The following is an 18,153-nucleotide window of genomic DNA, read 5'->3' as shown; positions in this document are numbered from 1 at the left end:
AAGAACAGCCCCACACCAGCAGTCCCAAGAAATATGGGTGGTACTATCAGAGGAATTTTAAGAAAGAGATGCTGAGTGCGTGCAGTGAATGTGCCCCTTCTCAGGGGGCTGGCAGATTTGCTGGAGTTCTCTAGAAACTACCTAATAAACACCAGTTATTCCTCAACAAAAAGAAACACTCTCTCCAAAACCCAACACTGATTTCCCAAAACTAACAATTCTCACGGTGATTTACATTTAAAATAAACTAACAAACAGAACACCAAGTCTTTTTCCTTTGTGTGTTATATTTATTATTCTTTTGGGAGGCACAATGAAAATTTCAGCTTCTGTTCTCTTCCCTTGCAGGACAGCAGGGTACAGGTTAACAGCCACCAATCTACAATCAATATATACTTCAGAAAGTCTCTGATTGCATTTTCACATTTCCTGATATTAGAAGAGGCACATGTACCAGACAGTGTCAGTAGCTGAAATAAGTTCAAGCAATACTTGCTTAAGAAGCTGCACTGACTACTATTTTAAGGCAGGTTGGGTGAAAGTTTGACAGGCAATTTCCTCAGGAAATGAAAATAATTTTGCCTACAGAAATACATTGATTGAAAAGAGGCTTTTAGAAAATACTTCATTAGTGTGAAATTATATTGATGCTGCACTTCCTTTAGTTAGAAAGGCATCAATGAATCTCTTTTGTTCAGAATTCTGACTTCTCAGTCGTTCCTTTACCTTGCAGGAAAGGCAGGCAGCGATGCTCTGGTGTCAGAGAGGCAGGTTTCTCAGGGGATCAGCAGCTGCAGTGCCCAGGAGGCCTCAGGCTGTGTTCTCAATGAGCACAGCAATGCCTTGCCCTCCGCCGATGCACGCTGACCCAACCGCGTACTTCCCACCGCGGCGCCTGCCCAGAAGCAGAAACAGGGGAGCGGTTACTGCAGGTTACTGCAGCTGGTCTCCTCTCATAAAATCAGCAGCTCCCGTCCTGATTTTATGAGGAAACCAGCTACCAACTGGGTGTCACTGACAATGACATTTTAGAATGTCTATGTTGTTATTTTTCTAGTAAAATACCATGAAGTCTCAAGTGCTGTTGAAATATTTCTTAACAATGACTTTAGAGATCATCTGGTTCCAGCCTCTGCCACAGGCACAAACTTCTTCCACTAGACCCCACCTGAACATTTCTGGAATAGTTTTTAAACTAAAATAGTTTTTATACTAATAGTTTTTAAACTAAAAACATTACTGAGGTAGATTTCAAACGCTACGTTTTCTACAACCACGCTCCAATAAACAGATTTCTGCAAGGTGCAAATGATCTGAAGTCTCACAGCTGAGCACTAAGACAGTGTTGCAAGTGCAAGCAAAGAGACACAGTGATCTCCACCCTGAGGGGGGAATGAAAATGCTGCTAAGCATATTAGGCAATCCAAAAGAGACAGAATTTCTGAAAATGGGCTAAAGGAGAGAGAATGTGACAACAAAGTCTTTTAAAGCATCCCCTTCCAGTAGCTAAAGGACTGGAGGGGGACTTCATGCATGGGAGGGAAAGGACAAGGGGGAATGGCTTTCACTGTCAGAGGACAGGGACAGATGGGATATTGGAAAGGCATTCCTGGCTGTGAGGATGATGAGGCCCTGGCACAGGTTTCACAGAGCAGCTGTGGCTGTTCTATCCCTGGTAGTGTTCAAGGCCAGGTTGGATGGGGCTTGGAGCCACCTGGGATAGTGGAAGCTGTCCCTGGACACCTGGGATAGTGGAAGCTGTCCCTAGGACTCCATGATTCTATGAAATGCCCCACGTTAAGAAGAGAACAGACTTTGCTCAAAGGCCATTTCAAAAGAAGGAAACCTTCCCACAGGCTCCAGTAGGCTTGGACCAGATCTAGGTGAACTGAGAAATGCTGTCATGACAACAGGATGGGATGTGAGGCAAGTGCAGGACCTGCCCTGCAGCACAGAAGCGGCAAACTCACACAGAAAGTGGCCCACTCCAGCCAGGAGAGTTTTAGGCTGGCTGACCAGGAGAGTTTAGTCACATGGCATCCGTGCCCAAAATGTCAGCAGGCATAAATCCACCCGCCAGCAGCGCACCCATGCTGAGCAGCTGCTGAGTTCATACCTTAATTCATGCACCAGGTGAGCTGTGATCCGTGAGCCCGAGGCCCCCAGGGGGTGGCCGATGGCAATGGCACCTCCATTGACGTTTGTTTTCTCAGGGTCAAGGCCCAACACCTTTTCCACAGCCAGATACTGAGGTGCAAATGCCTCATTCACCTAAAGCACCAGAGAAAGGACAGAACTTCAACACCAGCTTTCAGCAGTATGTGCGCAAACAAGAATAAATAAGGTGAACTGGTCAAATGCTGTGTCTATAACAGCATGCTCAGCCAACACTCATGTGTCAATCCAACCCAACTACATTCAAATACTAAGCAAGACAAGGTGAATTTTCTAAAAAAAAAGTACAGTATGTTCTGAGACAGTGGGTCCATGAAGAGCCTGCTGCTCTGACAGAAAAAGGCCCTGTTCACATGTATCACTAGCTAAAAACATGAGCAGTCCAGCCAAAGGAGTAAAACGTCATGTCACATGAGGATATTTTTGTTCCACGGAATGCGATCGCACCATTTCCAGTTTCCACGTGCCTGGGATTTCTGTAGTGACTGTGCAGCAGAAACTGGATGGACAGAGGTCAGGCAGGCTCCTGACAGACAAGAACACCTACATGGCATGAGTGGAATCCTCCTGCTAAAAAGATCAGGGGTAAGATCACTGCTCTTGTAAAAACATCTCACCTCTACCAAATCCATATCCTTCAGGGTCAGTCCTGCCTTCTTCAAAACCTCTGTAATTGCAGGTACAGGGCCTGTTTGGAAATCATATGCAGTTAGTTAAATTTAAAAAATTATTAAATTAAGTATTAGAAACTTGTTTTACATAGGACAAATTCATAAACCCTCATGAGAACCCCTCCCACAAGCCTCTGTGCAGATAATGAATTCTGGATATGTCACTAACCTGCTTTAACAGGTGGTAAGAGAGCTCCTAAATCTCAAAACTACTTGGTCTCCTTGCCAACATGCAGCCAGGGAAATCTTAGAGTGTCACTACTGCTGCACACAGAGCTTTTGAGTCAAGAGAAATGACAGTCCCCAAGTAAATAAAACAACTTCACAATGGTTTTGAGGCATTCTCCTTCCCCATACTCGTGGTTCCACTTATTCTTTCCTCACAACTTGCAGCCTCCAGGTAAACAAAATAAGAAAAACACAGGCTGCTCTAGAGTTTGCTGGTCATGTGCTTAGTTATGGGTATTGTTGTTTTGGTGTTCTCAATATATTTGAAAATCTTCTAATAAAAAGCCAAACCTTTAACTAGTTTATTCCAAACAATTAGATGCTCCCTTAGACCCAGGTCTTGGACAACTGAAAAAAGCAAGATTTTGAGTTTCAGATTATTAAGAGTTTGGCAACAACACTGTCCTCTGGAAGAAAGCTGCCTTCTATAACCTAATATAAACTATGAAGGGAAATTAACCTCAAATGCAGCTACCTAAGGAAACACACACACTCAAAGAGAATTTGGAAAGGTTAATCAGGTATGTGATTGTAGGAGAAACATACTGAGATGTTGGGTGGTGGCTGATCATTCAATTCTAAAACAATCCTAAATGCAATCACATCGCCAAAAAATGGCGATGAAAACACATAGCTCAAAGAATAAATTAAGTAAATTACCAAAGAGACAGAAAAATATAAAAGAAATAAGCACTCAGTTCAGAGCTCAGTGGAGTTTCAGGGAGCCCCAGGCAGCTTAACACCATACTAAGTGCATCTTATTAGGGAAGGATTTTAGTATGCCTGTTACGCATCAAGAGTAATGGGAGGGTCTCATGGAGACAACACAAAGACCCCTAATGACAGCCAAGTAAACTTTTCCCCCTCTCTCTCTCTTTTTTAAAACAATGGATTCTCTCACTGAACACTGTGAGACAGGACCTGCTATCAGTATGTGAAAGGACAGTGGCTCAGACTGAGCTCCTGTTTGTCAGATCTGCTGCTGTCAGGTCGATGAACCTCATCTGCTCTCTTTGAGCTGCTGGGGACAAGCTGTGGTGTGAAGGAGTTGGGATACTAAGTGATCCTCCATATGATTTATGAAGTTTTTAAACAAGCTAGAAGAGATGCCTGAACTCGAGAGAAGGGGCTTGTCTAGGAAGCACAATGCCAGCACCAAGTCCAGCGAAGAAAACCCTCCCTCCTGCTCTGTGTCAGTCAGACAGTCTGAGCAGGAAAACAAATCTGACAATGCCTCATTTGCATTTCTACTGGCACCCAGAACCTGCCAACAACAGCTCCTCTGAACAGAACACAGAGATGAAAAGCAATGCTGGGATACAATGCTGTCTGCAAACTAAAGTGAGGGGAAAAATTCTGTGGTGTCTGGATTGGCTTTGAGGGACTGTTTGCACTAAGAGAGGAAACAGAAAATACCTAATGAAGAAACAGAAAATATGGGACTAAAGCAACCAAGAAAAGGTTTTTGGTTTTCCAAGTAACACATGAACAGATGCATATCCTGGGATCCAAGCAGTTGAGTCACTGAAACTGCTGAAAGGCTACATTACTCCATCAGCAACAGGTGAGGCAGGCAACTCATAGTTACACATTTTATCAAGGGATTTAGAGCTCACAGCAAATGAAAGTGAATTTTAGGAGAAAATGGTTTTTAAAAAATGTGTGTTTGTTTTCTTGACTAAAAGAGACAGTACAAAAAGGGAAGAAGAGCCCGGGAAACCATGCTGATGCTATTACTGTGGGTCAGGCACTGCACACACCCCTCCAGCCAAACTGAGGAGCAAATCCATCCCTCTGCACAACAAGGATGGACTGGCACAGCAGGATGGACGGCAGGACACACAAACACCTCCAGAGCCACCAGCCTGAGCACATTTCTTTCCTTCAGAATGCCCATGACAAGAACATTTTAGTGCTGTTTGATGCCATAAAATTGTGCTTTACTGCAACTTACCAATGCCCATGATGGAAGGGTCACAGCCAGCTGAGTGATAAGCTACTACTCTTGCCAGAGGAGTGAGACTGTGCTTTTTAAGTGCTGATTCACTGGCAAGGATGACTGCACCAGCTCCATCACACACACCCTTGCAGTAAGAGAGAAGCATTCTTAGTGAGAAAATACAAAGAAACAAAAAAATCCTCACACTCTTTAACCCCAAAAAGGGGCTTGAGTCTAAGGTACCATAATTAACATTTAACAATGTTTCTTCAAAACAACCAAAAACAAATCACTCTTCTGAGGCTGGGGAAAGATAGTTAAATATAGATAAATGTTTCATGAATTCCAATGTGCTGGAAAAGAAAAATAAGTCTTCCCTGCATTGGAAATATGATTCTGCTGACTTGCAAGAACACTATTAATAATGGATAATATATGTGCTATTAATTATAAAAGATGCTTTACAGACACCCACACTTACTGTGGCTATGATCTATTTTAGGCATGAATTCAGACTGTATGATCACAGCACTCCATCTGGCCCAAAGAACTTTAATCAATTAATTCAGATAATGACTGTGAGAGGAACAGTCCATAATGACATGCTGCTAAGCACCGAGTATGTTCTGGGTAAAAGCAAAATGTGGTTTGGGGGAGAGAGGACAGTAGCTGGGGTACAAAGATGAGCAGCAGCAGTATGCCCACTAAAAAAATGTAGGTTTGAAGCAAAGAAGTTCAGTTACCACTGCCCCCCAAAAAAGGAGAGTGGCTACGCAGCCACTGCAGCCACCAATTGCACAACTCAAGGCTCAGGAGGAAATGCCAATGCCTCACTGCAGTATCAGTGGCAGCCCATAGAACCAAATTTAGGACTTAGGAGTGACTGAAGGATCCCCTGGCACCAACCAGGATCACCTGGCACAAGGCTGGGAGAGTCAGCTGGGGCATTCAGCTGCAGAATTAGAAGGCATCTTTGTCAGGAGACACCACTGAGAGCCAACTCGGTGAGAGATAAAAACAGTGGCAATAAATTTGGAGAACCACAGAGGGGACACGTGCCCAGCCCAAGGGTGTGATGTACTCACTGAAGCATTCCCAGCCGTGACTGTTCCATCCTTTTTAAAGACACACGGGAGTTTTGTCAGCTGTTCCATGGTGGTCTGGGGTTTGGGGTGCTCGTCCTTTTGCATGCTTTCTTTACCCTTTTTTGTCTTCACCTCAATTGGTGCCATCTCAGCCTTAAAGTGGCCAGCATCATTAGCTGCAACCACAAAAAAGAAAATAAAAAGGACCTGATAAAAACATCAAGATGATTGCCCAGCATGACCAACAATCATATTTTCATGCGCACACAGCTTCTTGCTCTATTTGAACCAAAAGTTCAGGGACAGCAATATTTATGCTTTATTTTCCTTATTTATTGTTGGGGGATTTTTTGTGGTTTTTGTTATTTTAAGAAGTTGGGTAAAAACCATAGACGTACACTGTCAAACTTCTCCAAATAAAGCCTCAAATATTGAAACTTTATGTCAGGTTTCAACAGCTGAACTCCTTCTTGTTTGGTTTTTTTTGTGTAAACCACTAGGTTTATTTTTAGTAGATACTCCCCTTTACTGCTGCTTTATTTTACAGCTCTGTCATTTCTCAGATGGCCAAGATGTAAATCTCACTCAGAGAGGAATGAGCAGAAAACCTCTTGAGCCACATTGTTTCTGTTGATAAGATACTGTACATCAATCAAAATCCTGCTCAAGGTGATCCTCCGAGGGCTCTCACCGTCAAACTAAGATCTCAGAATGGGATTCAGCTGCCTAAACAACCTAAAACAATTCAAGCCATTGCAGGTATCTAAGATGCCCAAAAAAGCATCTGGCCAGATTGCCTAATAAACACGAGACAGAGATTTTAAAACTGAAATTGTCAGATCTGATGTTGTTTAGCTACCTCTGGACTTCTCAATAAATGCCTCAAACCCTTTTTCTTTCCTGATTACACACAGGGTTCTCTCTTTACTGTGGGATAAGATGACCTGGTCCTACATGCAGAAATAAAAACAGCAAGGTAAAATCCTAGGAAACAAGAAACAGAGTTTCTAGCAAAGGCTCCAGTAATAGCAGGAGTTAGGTAACAAGAGTAACGAGCAGGAAGGGTAATAAATGATGAAGAAAAGTTACAAAAAGCTCTTCTACATCCATTAGAAAAAATACAGAATCTTCCCTCAAGAGCGCAGCTGTTAAAATGCACCGTCATTAGAATCTAAAACCATGCTTAGATCTTTCCTTCTTATGTTCACCTTTGGTCTCCAATGTATGCTGAGTCCCAGGATGGCCACTGCACATTCTACTGGATTTTGGCCTGAACTTCACAGTAACTGAGTCACAGAAACTGGGATGGTTTGGGTGGGAAGGGACATTAAAATCCATCTTGATCCAAACCCCTGCCATGGCAGGGACAGCTCCCACTGTCCCAGGCTGCTCCCAGCCCCATCCAGCCTGGCCTGGGGCACTGCCAGGGATCCAGGGGCAGCCACAGCTGCTCTGGGCACCCTGGGCCAGGGCCTGCCCACCCTGCCAGCCAGCAATTCCTCATTCCCAATGTGCCAGAATCTGTGCCTGCCCTCTGGCAGTGGGAGCCATTGCCTGGGTGCTGTCCCTGCCTGCCTTGTCCCCAGGGGCTGTGCAGCTCTCCTGGAGCCCCTGGAGGCCCTGGCAGGGGCTCTGAGGTGTCCCTGGAGCTTCTCTGGTGCAGCTGAGCAGCCCCAGCTGTGCCAGGCTGGCTCCAGAGCAGAGGGGCTCCAGCCCTGGCAGCAGCTCCATGGCCTCCTCTGCACTGGCTGCAGCAGCTCCACGTCCTTCTTACATTTTAGGCTCAGAGCTGAATGCCTCTGAATTATGGTTTCGGGCACGTAAACCACCCAGAGAACAGTTTAAAACACAGCTCCTAAACAAATATCCCCTCTTCAGATTCCATCTGCTCCGACTGTTCAAGCATTCAAGAACTACATTCAATTTGCAAAAGAAAGCAGAAGGATTTAGATGAATTACAGCACATGCTGGCACACAAGGAGGATGTGGGTCACTCTGTAAGACTGTTCTGCCGTGCAGAGGAAAGAAAGGAGTGCAGTCAGGCATGCCTGGGACAATGCTGCATCCCACCAGAGGGGCACCAGCAAATGACATCCACCAACATGAATCCTGCTCAGGCCGTGACTGGCCAGTGGTGTTTGCTGCCTCAACAGCTAAGGAATGTCCCTGAGGAAGGCACAGGAAGGCAGTGGAAAGGGGCTCCCACTAAACCTTCTGAGAGGTGCAACCCCGCACTCACCACACTGTCAAAGCCAACCCCCCTAAGAGTGCATTATTTTTACCATGGGGCCAGCAAAATCACAAATTACAGCATGCAAACAGAAGGCCAAGAGCACCAGAGAAACCTTGGAATGCTTTGAACCAAGGCTAAAAACTGACTGGACTTGAAACTGGTGCCACGTGAACACCTCCGCTGCCCGATTCACTCACCGGCCTTGCACCGCTGCTGGGTTTTGAGCGCGTAGCGGTCGCAGTCCTCCCGGGAGATGCTGTACTTTGCAGCCAGGTTCTCAGCCGTCACTGCCATAGGGATTTTAACATGGGTATCTGTTAGGGCCTCCCACAGCGTGTCCTCCAGCTGCGTGGAACACCAGAAGAAGGAAATCAGGAAGCACGGCAATACCTGTATTAATTACTGACAGCTTCTAACTGTTCAGCAGTCTCTTAGAAACTAATGGCTCTTTGTAGAATTAATTCAGGTTATCTACAGATAATTTACTGATTTATCAGAGTGAACATAGTGAAAAACAGTGTGCAAGCTCTTGTGTGCTACTCTAATTAATCTCCATTACACTCTAGTGCGATTCTTTCCACTCACACATGGCCCCAAGAGGCTTGGGGAAAGCTTTAAAAATAGATTTTTAGTATTTCAGCATATTTCGCTTCTGTATTAATTATTTATTAGAGTCCTGTGAGCAAACTTCCTGCTTGCCAGGAAGGAAATGGGAGGCACTGTGAGAAGGCACAACAACCTACTGATTCTTTAGCTCTTTCTCTAATGTCAGGTAGAATCCCCTTGCTAGAGTCAAAAGTTTCTGTGGGTATGACATCTCAGGGGAGAAGACACCCAAGTTTACCTTCACTCAACCTGATAAAGGTAAGTCCAGTCTGTTCAGATGGGTTTTGTTATCTCTGTCAGCAGTAAAGTTCTGCACGATAAGCCATTCATTCACCTGTCACTGTGCAATTCAGTTATCTTTATGGTAAGAACACAGTTGCACCTACTTAGTGTATCAGCAACTTTGTGAAGGCGCTGTCAGTAGGACCTGTGCCACACAAGAACAAATCAAGGACATCATATTCACCATCTTCACAATGAAAATACGGTGTGGGGAAAAAATCCAAAGGGCTGAAACACTGAAATATCCTAATTTTGCATTTTGATGTCAGTTATGACCTACTGAGTAAGTCGTGACACGTTTTCAGTTTATCCTGCTGATAAAGTATTTTATACAGTATTCACTCAGAACTTATCTTCAGAAGAAAATGTAAATATAACTTACTGGTCAATGGATTTAACTTCAAGGTTCCACTTTGAAATTGAGAGATGCTCACAGCTGGGAGGTATACATGCTCTTTACCAGTCTCTCTACCTACTGCCAGCACTACTAGCCTTGCCTAAATGTGTGTGCCTCTGCTTCACAGACATTTTGTACATAGTACTTGCACAGAATGTAGCAAGTGAACTAAATTTTGTGTCCAAGAGTTTACTGGTATGTTTAACATGGAACAGGAACTCAAAAATTGTTTTGAAAAAGCTGGAAAACTGGCACACTTCACCAAATGGCCTGAACCTACTGTTTTGATACTGTCTGAATACCAGATAAATGCTTTAAAGTACAAATTCTGGATCTAATCTCCAATAATTTCATTTTCAAGGATTTGTTGCCTACAATCCTGATACTAAGCAATGCTTTGCTCACAGAGCAAAGGAAGTACCTTGAGTTCTGCTCCTAGTCTGGTTCCGAACCGAACCTTCCGAACCGCGTAAGGAGCCTGGCTCATGCTCTCAGCTCCGCCACACAGGACAACTTCTGACTCATTCAGGCAGATTTCCTGTCAACACAGTAAAACCAAACACATCCAGGATTTAGCTGGCTGCTTGAGGAAGAGAATAACAACTGTTTTAAAAGAAGAGGTTGCCACCTACAAAGCAACGACCTTAGAATGAACGCAAGCTTAGCCATGTGTGTACATGGATGAAGGGTTTACCCTTCTGTTAATGGTGGGGTCTGTCTCCTTCATGCCACTTCCCTTTTTCTTCCCTTCAGCAAAGAATGACTGCATCCATGAGGGAAGAAGAGAATATGGGTGTGCACACATGACAAGAGCAGAGGAACAAAGACATCAGGCATCCGCATGCTGGTGTAGTTTGCTTCACAATTGGTTGTGCTTGTGGTTTTCAGCTCCCACTCTTCTCAAAAGGAACACAAATTACACTTCAAAGCCTGAAGTAAGATCTTACAATTCAAAAAAAAGGGACATAATTTTAGAAGACAATAGCCAGGTAGCTGCCAAAGTAAGTACCCAAAACACATTAATTCATCAACCGCAAAGCAAAAAAAACCTAAAAGCCCCAATTCTTAAATGCACCATCAAAGCATTCAAGAATAGTGCTTCCTTAAAATGCTTCACTGAGTTGGACTTTGAAGTTATTTATGAACTAGAATGAAAGAAAATTGAATTACCCCAGAGCAGCTGTGGTTGCCCCATCCCTGGAAGTGCCCAAGGCCAGGCTGGACAGGGCTTGGAGCAACCTGGGGTAGTGGAAGGTGTCCCTGCCCATGGTAGGGAGGTGGAACTGGGTGTCCTTTGATGTGCCTTCCAACCCAAACAGGTCCATGATTCTGTGATCTTGATATGCATTTGAGATTCCTAGTTGATAACTTGTGTGTAGCAATAAGTGCTGAGATGATCTTTACTGTTACCAAAAACTTAGTGAGCACCTAAGCAGCACAGGCTGCATTGATGAAACGCCAGCTTTGAAAAGGACCTCACCACCATGCTTCCAGTAAAAGTGGTCACATTTTGCAGCAGATTTTTTCAGTGTGGACAAACATGTGTCTGGCCTCTGCAAAACGCACTAGTAAAAACAGCTGGGTGGATGTTATTGCAAACATGTAACCTTATCTCCACATTTTTTGTATTTTTTCTTCCAGAATATCGGGCCTAAAATAATTCTTTAGCCAAGGAAAACCAAAAAAATCCCACACAATAAACAATCTGCTTGTTCAAGTATTCATAAAAGCAATGTATGAGCAAATGAAATAAAAATCCCTGCGCTCTGACTCAATGGCTTTGGCCAACTCCTCAAAGAGAAGTTGATTCTCTTCTATTTTAAAAGAAGTGACCTCATAAACTACTTAACCCATGAGAGGCTTGGATCTTTGAACAAAAGCATACTTAAAAAGCACTTTTTAAGGTTGCTGCTTACACAGCTAGGCAGGTGAGAATATAAACAATGATGAAGAGATGAAAGACTCCTGGAGTCCAGTAATTCCAGTCCATGCAAACAGGATTGTGGGATGCAACTATAGCACAGCTGAGCTCCATTTCACTAGCTAACACTTGTTGCATTCCTCATATTAAACTAAAAGTTACTACAATACTTGGATTTTAAGAAACATCCACACAATGGGGCACTGTGGTGGCTGAACTCCTGCAGAAAACTGTGCTGGACAATAGAAACCTCTATCAAAAACCCGTGTGAAGACTCATCCCAAACACAAAGGACACGTTTCTACACCTTAAAGGCCTGACAAAAGCTACAGCTGACACAGAAACACAGCTTTGTACCTGACAGCCATTGGTAATGGACTGGAAGCCAGAGCCACAGAGCCTGTTGACAGTGAGGGCAGGGACAGCCACGGGAACTCCCACTCGCAAACCAACGTGTCTTGCAATGTAGATGGCATCTGAGGAGCTCTGCAGGCAGAACAGGAAAGATGTTTTGTCACACTCTCGTTGGTTTGGAAAGCAAAAATAGTGTTGATGGAAAGTCAGAATGGTGTAATTGCATCCCAGGCAGAAGATGGTGCATGTTCAGCAGAAATCTTACCACTCACCAGAAGCACTTTGATTGAGCTCAGAAAGACACTATCCTACAGGATCTGAAAGTGTCACTGTCTTAATATGAATTTTAAAGAAAGTGTGTGTTAAGTCAGAAACTTTATGGTTTTTTCCCTTATCCTTTATTTTCAAAACAGCACCCACACAGCAGGCTGACACAAGGGCAGATCCTGCCAGGCGAGCTGCAATTATTTTAAGGTAAATTAATATTGCTCAGACTAACAAGGGAAGGCCTCCAAAACCAGAGAGAACACCTATGCCCTTGGGGAACGTGCCCTAAGCTAAAACGTATCATAAAGACAAAGTTCTGTGAACAGTGCTGCAATACTATTACAAGTTCAGAAAAAAAATAAATGAAGCCACTTCTGCTGAAGGAGTTTGAAGAAGTCACACATTCACAGTTTATTAAATTTAATCAAACAATATAAATAAACCAGAATTAAAAAAAAATCTACTGGAATGGGGAAGTATGATGCAAAGGAAAAGACATGTACTTTCAAAATAAAAAGAAACTTTATCAGGAGATGGCTATTTTTTATGTGAAAGCACTACAAGAGATTTGAGTGCAGCAATGTTCTCCTAGGCCACAAACAGCTCTTACAGAATTGAAAAGCTGAATAAAAGAAGCTTAGATGGTAGCTGTAGGAGACAGAATAATTTGAAACCACTCTTTTGGATGAAAATGCAAAGAAGGAATACCACCTTGTTCTTTGCTTATTGTCCAAGTTCTCAGCTACTTGCTTCTTCTGCATCCTTGAAACATGCAGTGCAAAATAAAAGTCCCCACCCTTAATAGTAATGGTGAAATCAGAACACAAAGCAAAAAAAAAAAAAAAAGCTAGGAATGTTCTTTGCTGTCTTGCCTAAAACAAAGATCCTCATTTGTATGTGTGGGTAACTGCAGTTCTGCAATGCATACAACAGCATCCTCTTTGGAAGAGACACGATTTCCAAATGTCTCTGCCAATCAAAGCATGAATCCTTCCAGTTCAAAGGAAACTCACATTCACTCAAAAAAAAAAACTATAGAAAACACAGGAGAAATTGACTCGTATCACTTACAGGCTTGACACAGAAAGGGATTTATACAACTCTGTGAAAAAATACAGATCACTGAGTCACACAGCTCCAGCCATTAAAACCAGGGAAACATACCTGGGATTAGCAACTAACCAGTTAATTGACACATACTTTTTGGAGGTCAGCTCGTCCTGGTTTAAACGACCTCTGGCACCAAAAAAAGCAAGCTAAGCCCTGCTCCCAACAGCACCACAAATCACACAGGATACATCCCTCAACTCCAGCACAAGCAAGAAACACTAGCCTGCAAACCGCTCCCGACCCCTTTGGCTGCCAGCCCGCGGCAGGGGCACACAGGGCCACACCGAGGGTGCCTGAAACAGCCCCCGGGCAGGAGACCTCGCAGGCCACCAACCTGCATGACGTTGCCCACGACGACGCTGTCGACGATCTCGGGGGGCACCTTGCCCGCGGCCAGCGCGGCTCGAGCGGCATGCTCCGTCAGGTCGGTGGCCGAGAAGTCCTTGAGCAGCCCCCCGTAGGTGCCGAAGGGAGTGCGCTTGGCTGCCACGATGAACACACCTGCAGCGGGGGCAGAAACGGCCCTCGGTGAACACACACCCAGCGTGGGGGGCACAAATTATCCACAGGCACAGCACCTCGCACGCAGCAGAGCGCCAAGCCAGCCTCCAGCGCGCGAGCGTCACCGCAGGACACGAAATAAAACCATGCGGACACAGGGTAAAAGAAGGGCAGCTTAATTTCTGACTCCCAACATTTACAGATTCTTCTAAAAGTGACTGCAGATTGCAGGGTGACAGTGCTACCTCTCCAATGACACTGGGCAAACCAACAGCCCATGAAATTTCTCCTCCTCCAGAAAAGAACACGAAACAATAAGCACTCACAAAAAAAAGGTGTGAAAAAATTCGTTGCAAGGATGTAAACATCAGCAGGCTCAGGAGAACTTAAAAGAACAGGGCAACAGGTGACACCCCAAATTAACCCAAAACTTTTAAAGAATAGGCAACATGAACACAGGAAGTTTGAGATAAATAATGAATGGTGCTTTAGACAAGGAAGGCGTGAAGAATTACCAGTCAGAAAGAAAAGCTGGGAAGATTCTGGAAATACAGTGAGGTTTGACAACAAAGTAAGGCTGGATACAAATGTGGAGTTGGACTAGGCTGCCACATGCATCAAAAATTAGTGCTAATGCACTAAAAACATGCCAGCAACATCTAGGAAATCCTGTAGGAGACACCTCTGAAAAAATCAGACAAGGAACAGTGCTTTTAGCAGAGGCCATTCCCTCATCCTAGAAAAATCAGCAGATTTTTGGTTTATATGCAGAAATAGTTTCCACAAAAAAAACCAAAGCAAAAAAAACCCCACCAAAACCAAAACCAAACCAAACCAAAAAAACCCCAAAAGAAAACACCAGAAAAACCCCAAAGCACAACCCCCCCCCATACACTTTTTATATGCATTTCAACTATTTCAACTTTGAGGACTTAGGACTTTAGCTTAAGAAAAACTCTCCCTAATCAAAAAATTCATGCTCCTGCCACCAGAAATATATACGCCACCTAAACTGCTTTAGCACGAATCTTTTGGCTCCTGGGAAGAAAATCCAGTTTTCACTAGGCAGGAGACCATGTGCAAGCAGTTGTGCACAAATGCACGGAGCAGGAGCAGATGATACAAATTCCAGCTCAGGCGAAGCCATCCCTGAACCAAAGCAAACATCTCCTGGCTGCCTGTGAACACTGGCTCCCTGCTCCCACGTGCAGAAAAACAAGTGGGAGGCAGGCTGTGAACTTTCCCCCAGTTGAAGCGTATTGCTCACAGCCCCTGTTTCCACAGCTCCCATCAAACACCCAGCTATTTTAGGGAACGCTGCAGGGACACACAGAGATGTAAGGGCGCAGACAAATGAAAATGCCTGCTCATTAAGCTGCTTGTGAGCACTGATTTCAGGTCATCTGATCCGTGTTACTTGGCTGTTTTGTCAGAGAGAGGGTGCTCCTCCATCCCGCATGTATTTGCACCCCAGGCTGCATGACTGCTAGAAAAGGACATTCCAAACTGGTCAAGGTCAAGGCTCCCCACTGGCAAGGGCCTGAACACAGTGCAGAGATCTAAAATGTGCAGGGAGGATCCTCAGACACATATCACAGAATGGGTTGGGTTGGAAGGGATCATCCAGCCCCAACTCCCCTGCCATGACCTTCTGTCATCCCAGGCTGCTCCCAGCCCCATCCAGCCTGGCCTGGGGCACTGCCAGGGATCCAGGGGCAGCCACAGCTGCTCTGGGCACCCTGGGCCAGTGGCTCGTGTCATGGCAAAACACTTCTTCCCAATACCCAATCTAAACCTTCCCTCCATGGCATATCTTTCCTGCAGCAAAACAGGCCTTGATACCCGCATTCTCCACCACTCCTCCCGTCCACTGATTCCCTGCCTCCTCCAAGTTGTGCCTGCCCTAACTGACCACAAAGCCTTGCTGCAGACCAGCCTGGGGCCCTGACCAAGCTAAAAGAACCCCTTCTCCTCCCTGCTGGCCGGGTTGTCAGCCACCCACATTATTTGTTCAGTCACATCCACCGCGGCATTGCCTCACGAACAGTGCAGGGGCGAGGATGGAACTTTGCCCCTAAACACTCCTTCCACATCAACAGCACCTCTCTCTCTTTCACGGAGGCTGCTCACTGCTGCCCGCTTCCCAACAGCACCACGGGGCCAATAAACCAGGGCAGGTCACACAACAGAGGCGGCTGAACACCAACTCAGCAGAAAATGAGGGCCCCATTTTCACTTGGATCAGTCCCGTGCCCGCGTTCACCTTCTGGCTGCTCAATAAAACAATAACTCGAGGCTCAGAGAGAAGACTGGGCGGAACCAGTACGAGGAGAAGACGAAGGAGCAGCAGCACAGTCTGTGTTATGTTGAATTAAGCTGGACACAGACACTCCCTTAGGGGACATAACTCACAGCCTGCCAAATTTTGCTCGACTGGAGAGGCACCTACAAATGCTACTGCCTCCCCAGAATTTCAGGAGAGGCAGCAAGGGGTGGCTGAAGCCCTGAGTGAAAAAGGATTCTTTACCTTTAACAACTCTTCTTAAATTCCCATTAATTAGTTCTGTCCTACATTATCAGAGAAATTCCAGAGTCTCTGCAATTTTCCAAGGTGATAAACAATGCATGAGAGCAGAATAGTACCAAATGCATAGAGATCTGACAACTTTTGGGGAAAGAAAGCCAAGATCACTCTGAATCCTTACCAAACACTATATTTGAGACATTTTTTAAACCGGTTTTGTTAATCACTTGCTGCCAAACAGGGAACTGAAACACTCCTTAACGCTCCAACATCTCTCAAATGCACTTGGTACGAAAATAATTCTTCATCAGATCCTATTCTGAAAGCCTACAAAACAACCTATAACATAAAAAAGGAAGTTGAGAAGCATGAACGGTATATGAAAGTGTTGTGGATTGAGATAAGAGAAAATCCTGCAGCGGGCACAGAAAACTAAATCAAACAATTATGGGCAAGGTGCCCTCTGCGCTATCCAGCTCAGCAAACCCATCAGAATTAACACAATGCTGACTACATAGACCTTAGCACTGCAACTCACACCATGACTGACATGTATGCTATTATTTAAGTACAGTCTGTCGAGTAGCAAAGTGCTGTCAAATAGATAAAAAGCCCTATTGCAATAAATTCCAATTTTGTTTTCATACAAGAACAGGTCTTAAAAGGTGTATGTACCTCATTTTTAAGAGTCACAGAATTTAAACAACGCAGAGCATAAATCAGTTCTTTGCACCAAACACTCTGAGGAGCTGTGGCAACTTGCGGAGTTTATCCTGCACTATCAGGGCTAACACAGGCAGGGTCTGTATGTGACAAACTCCCTGTCACTGACAGTTCAGGTGTCACTTAGTGCCTGCACGTAAACAGAGAATCACAGAATCATCTGTAAAACACCTCTAAGACCATGGAGTCCAACCATTCCCCAGCACTCCCAAGGCCACATCCACACGACTTATAAATCTCTCCAGGGCTGGGGACTCCACCACCGCTCGAGGCAGCTGTGCCAGGGCTGGACAGCCCTTTCCGTGGAAAAATTGCTCCTGACACACAAGTCAGTTCCCAGTTACATGACACACACGCACCCCTTGCTATGTGTGTGCAGCACAACTGAGTCGGGCACGCAGGGAGCCAAACACCGCAGAATTACTGCAGAAAACAGCGCTGAACAGAGGCTGTGACTGACACTGTCTGACCCCCACCTCACCTTCTGCACCCCCTCCCCACCCTGTGCTCCCCATTCCCACCCTCTGAACCTCATTCCCCCCCGACCACATTCCCTCTCTGAACCCCATTCCCACTTCCTGAACCCCACTCCCACCCTCTGAGCCCCCTCCCCACTCTACGGCGATCATTCCCACCCTCTGCACCTCATTCCCACCCTCTGACCCCACGCAGCCCGGTATTTTTGGGAAGTTCCTAATTACTTCCAGCTGTCAGGCCGAGCAGGCACGGACGGGACAGCGGGGAGAGGGATCCCCCGGAGGCACGGGAATGGCTCTCGAGGGCTCTACTTTGTAATTCCTGCCGGCCCCACCAGCTGCCTCGCTTTGGGGGCCCCTACAGCGTCCAAGCCGTGACCTCCCGCCCTCAGAGTCCGCCCGGAGCCCCTCAGGGAGCCAGGGATCCGCGGGGGCACGGGATCCTCACCCCTCAGCAGCGCCATGGCCACACCGCGCCCGTCGAGTGCCGCGCCCGCCCGCCGGGCCCGCACATTCGCCACGCTCAGGGCGGAAGGGGCGGCCGGGAGCGGCCGGCAGGCAGTTCACTTAAAGTTATTTTCTACGCGTAAATTTAGTTGTTTGATAAATTTATTTTAAATGTGGGGGGAGTTTTTAGTTGTTTGTTTTTCATACTTTGCTT

The 18,153-nt window shown here is 45.4% G+C and overlaps 1 protein-coding gene across 2 annotated transcripts; it reads right to left on the bottom strand.

Moving 5' to 3' along the window:
* Window positions 1-269: 269 nt before the first annotated feature.
* Window positions 270-17,992, bottom strand: ACAA2 (acetyl-CoA acyltransferase 2). Of its 2 annotated transcripts, XM_063180012.1 has the most exons (11): window positions 17,941-17,983; window positions 17,250-17,333; window positions 13,603-13,769; window positions 11,895-12,023; window positions 10,038-10,154; window positions 8,529-8,676; window positions 6,099-6,274; window positions 5,029-5,158; window positions 2,793-2,863; window positions 2,117-2,271; window positions 270-895 (listed from the first exon to the last, which is right to left on the bottom strand). In XM_063180012.1, exons 1-11 carry the CDS (start codon window positions 17,954-17,956, stop codon window positions 811-813), a joined length of 1,278 nt encoding a protein of 425 aa, XP_063036082.1. In that variant the 5' UTR covers window positions 17,957-17,983; the 3' UTR covers window positions 270-810. The 2 variants fall into 2 exon arrangements, with proteins under 2 accessions (XP_063036082.1, XP_063036083.1); XM_063180013.1 differs by lacking the exon at window positions 17,250-17,333 and having other exon boundaries at window positions 17,941-17,992.
* Window positions 17,993-18,153: the final 161 nt, after the last annotated feature.

Source organism: Melospiza melodia, chromosome Z (genome assembly GCF_035770615.1).
Source record: "Melospiza melodia melodia isolate bMelMel2 chromosome Z, bMelMel2.pri, whole genome shotgun sequence".
Classification (NCBI taxonomy): Eukaryota; Metazoa; Chordata; class Aves; order Passeriformes; family Passerellidae; genus Melospiza; species Melospiza melodia.
Note: the sequence above shows the minus strand (reverse complement) of the source record. Positions and strands in the feature narration are given on the sequence as shown.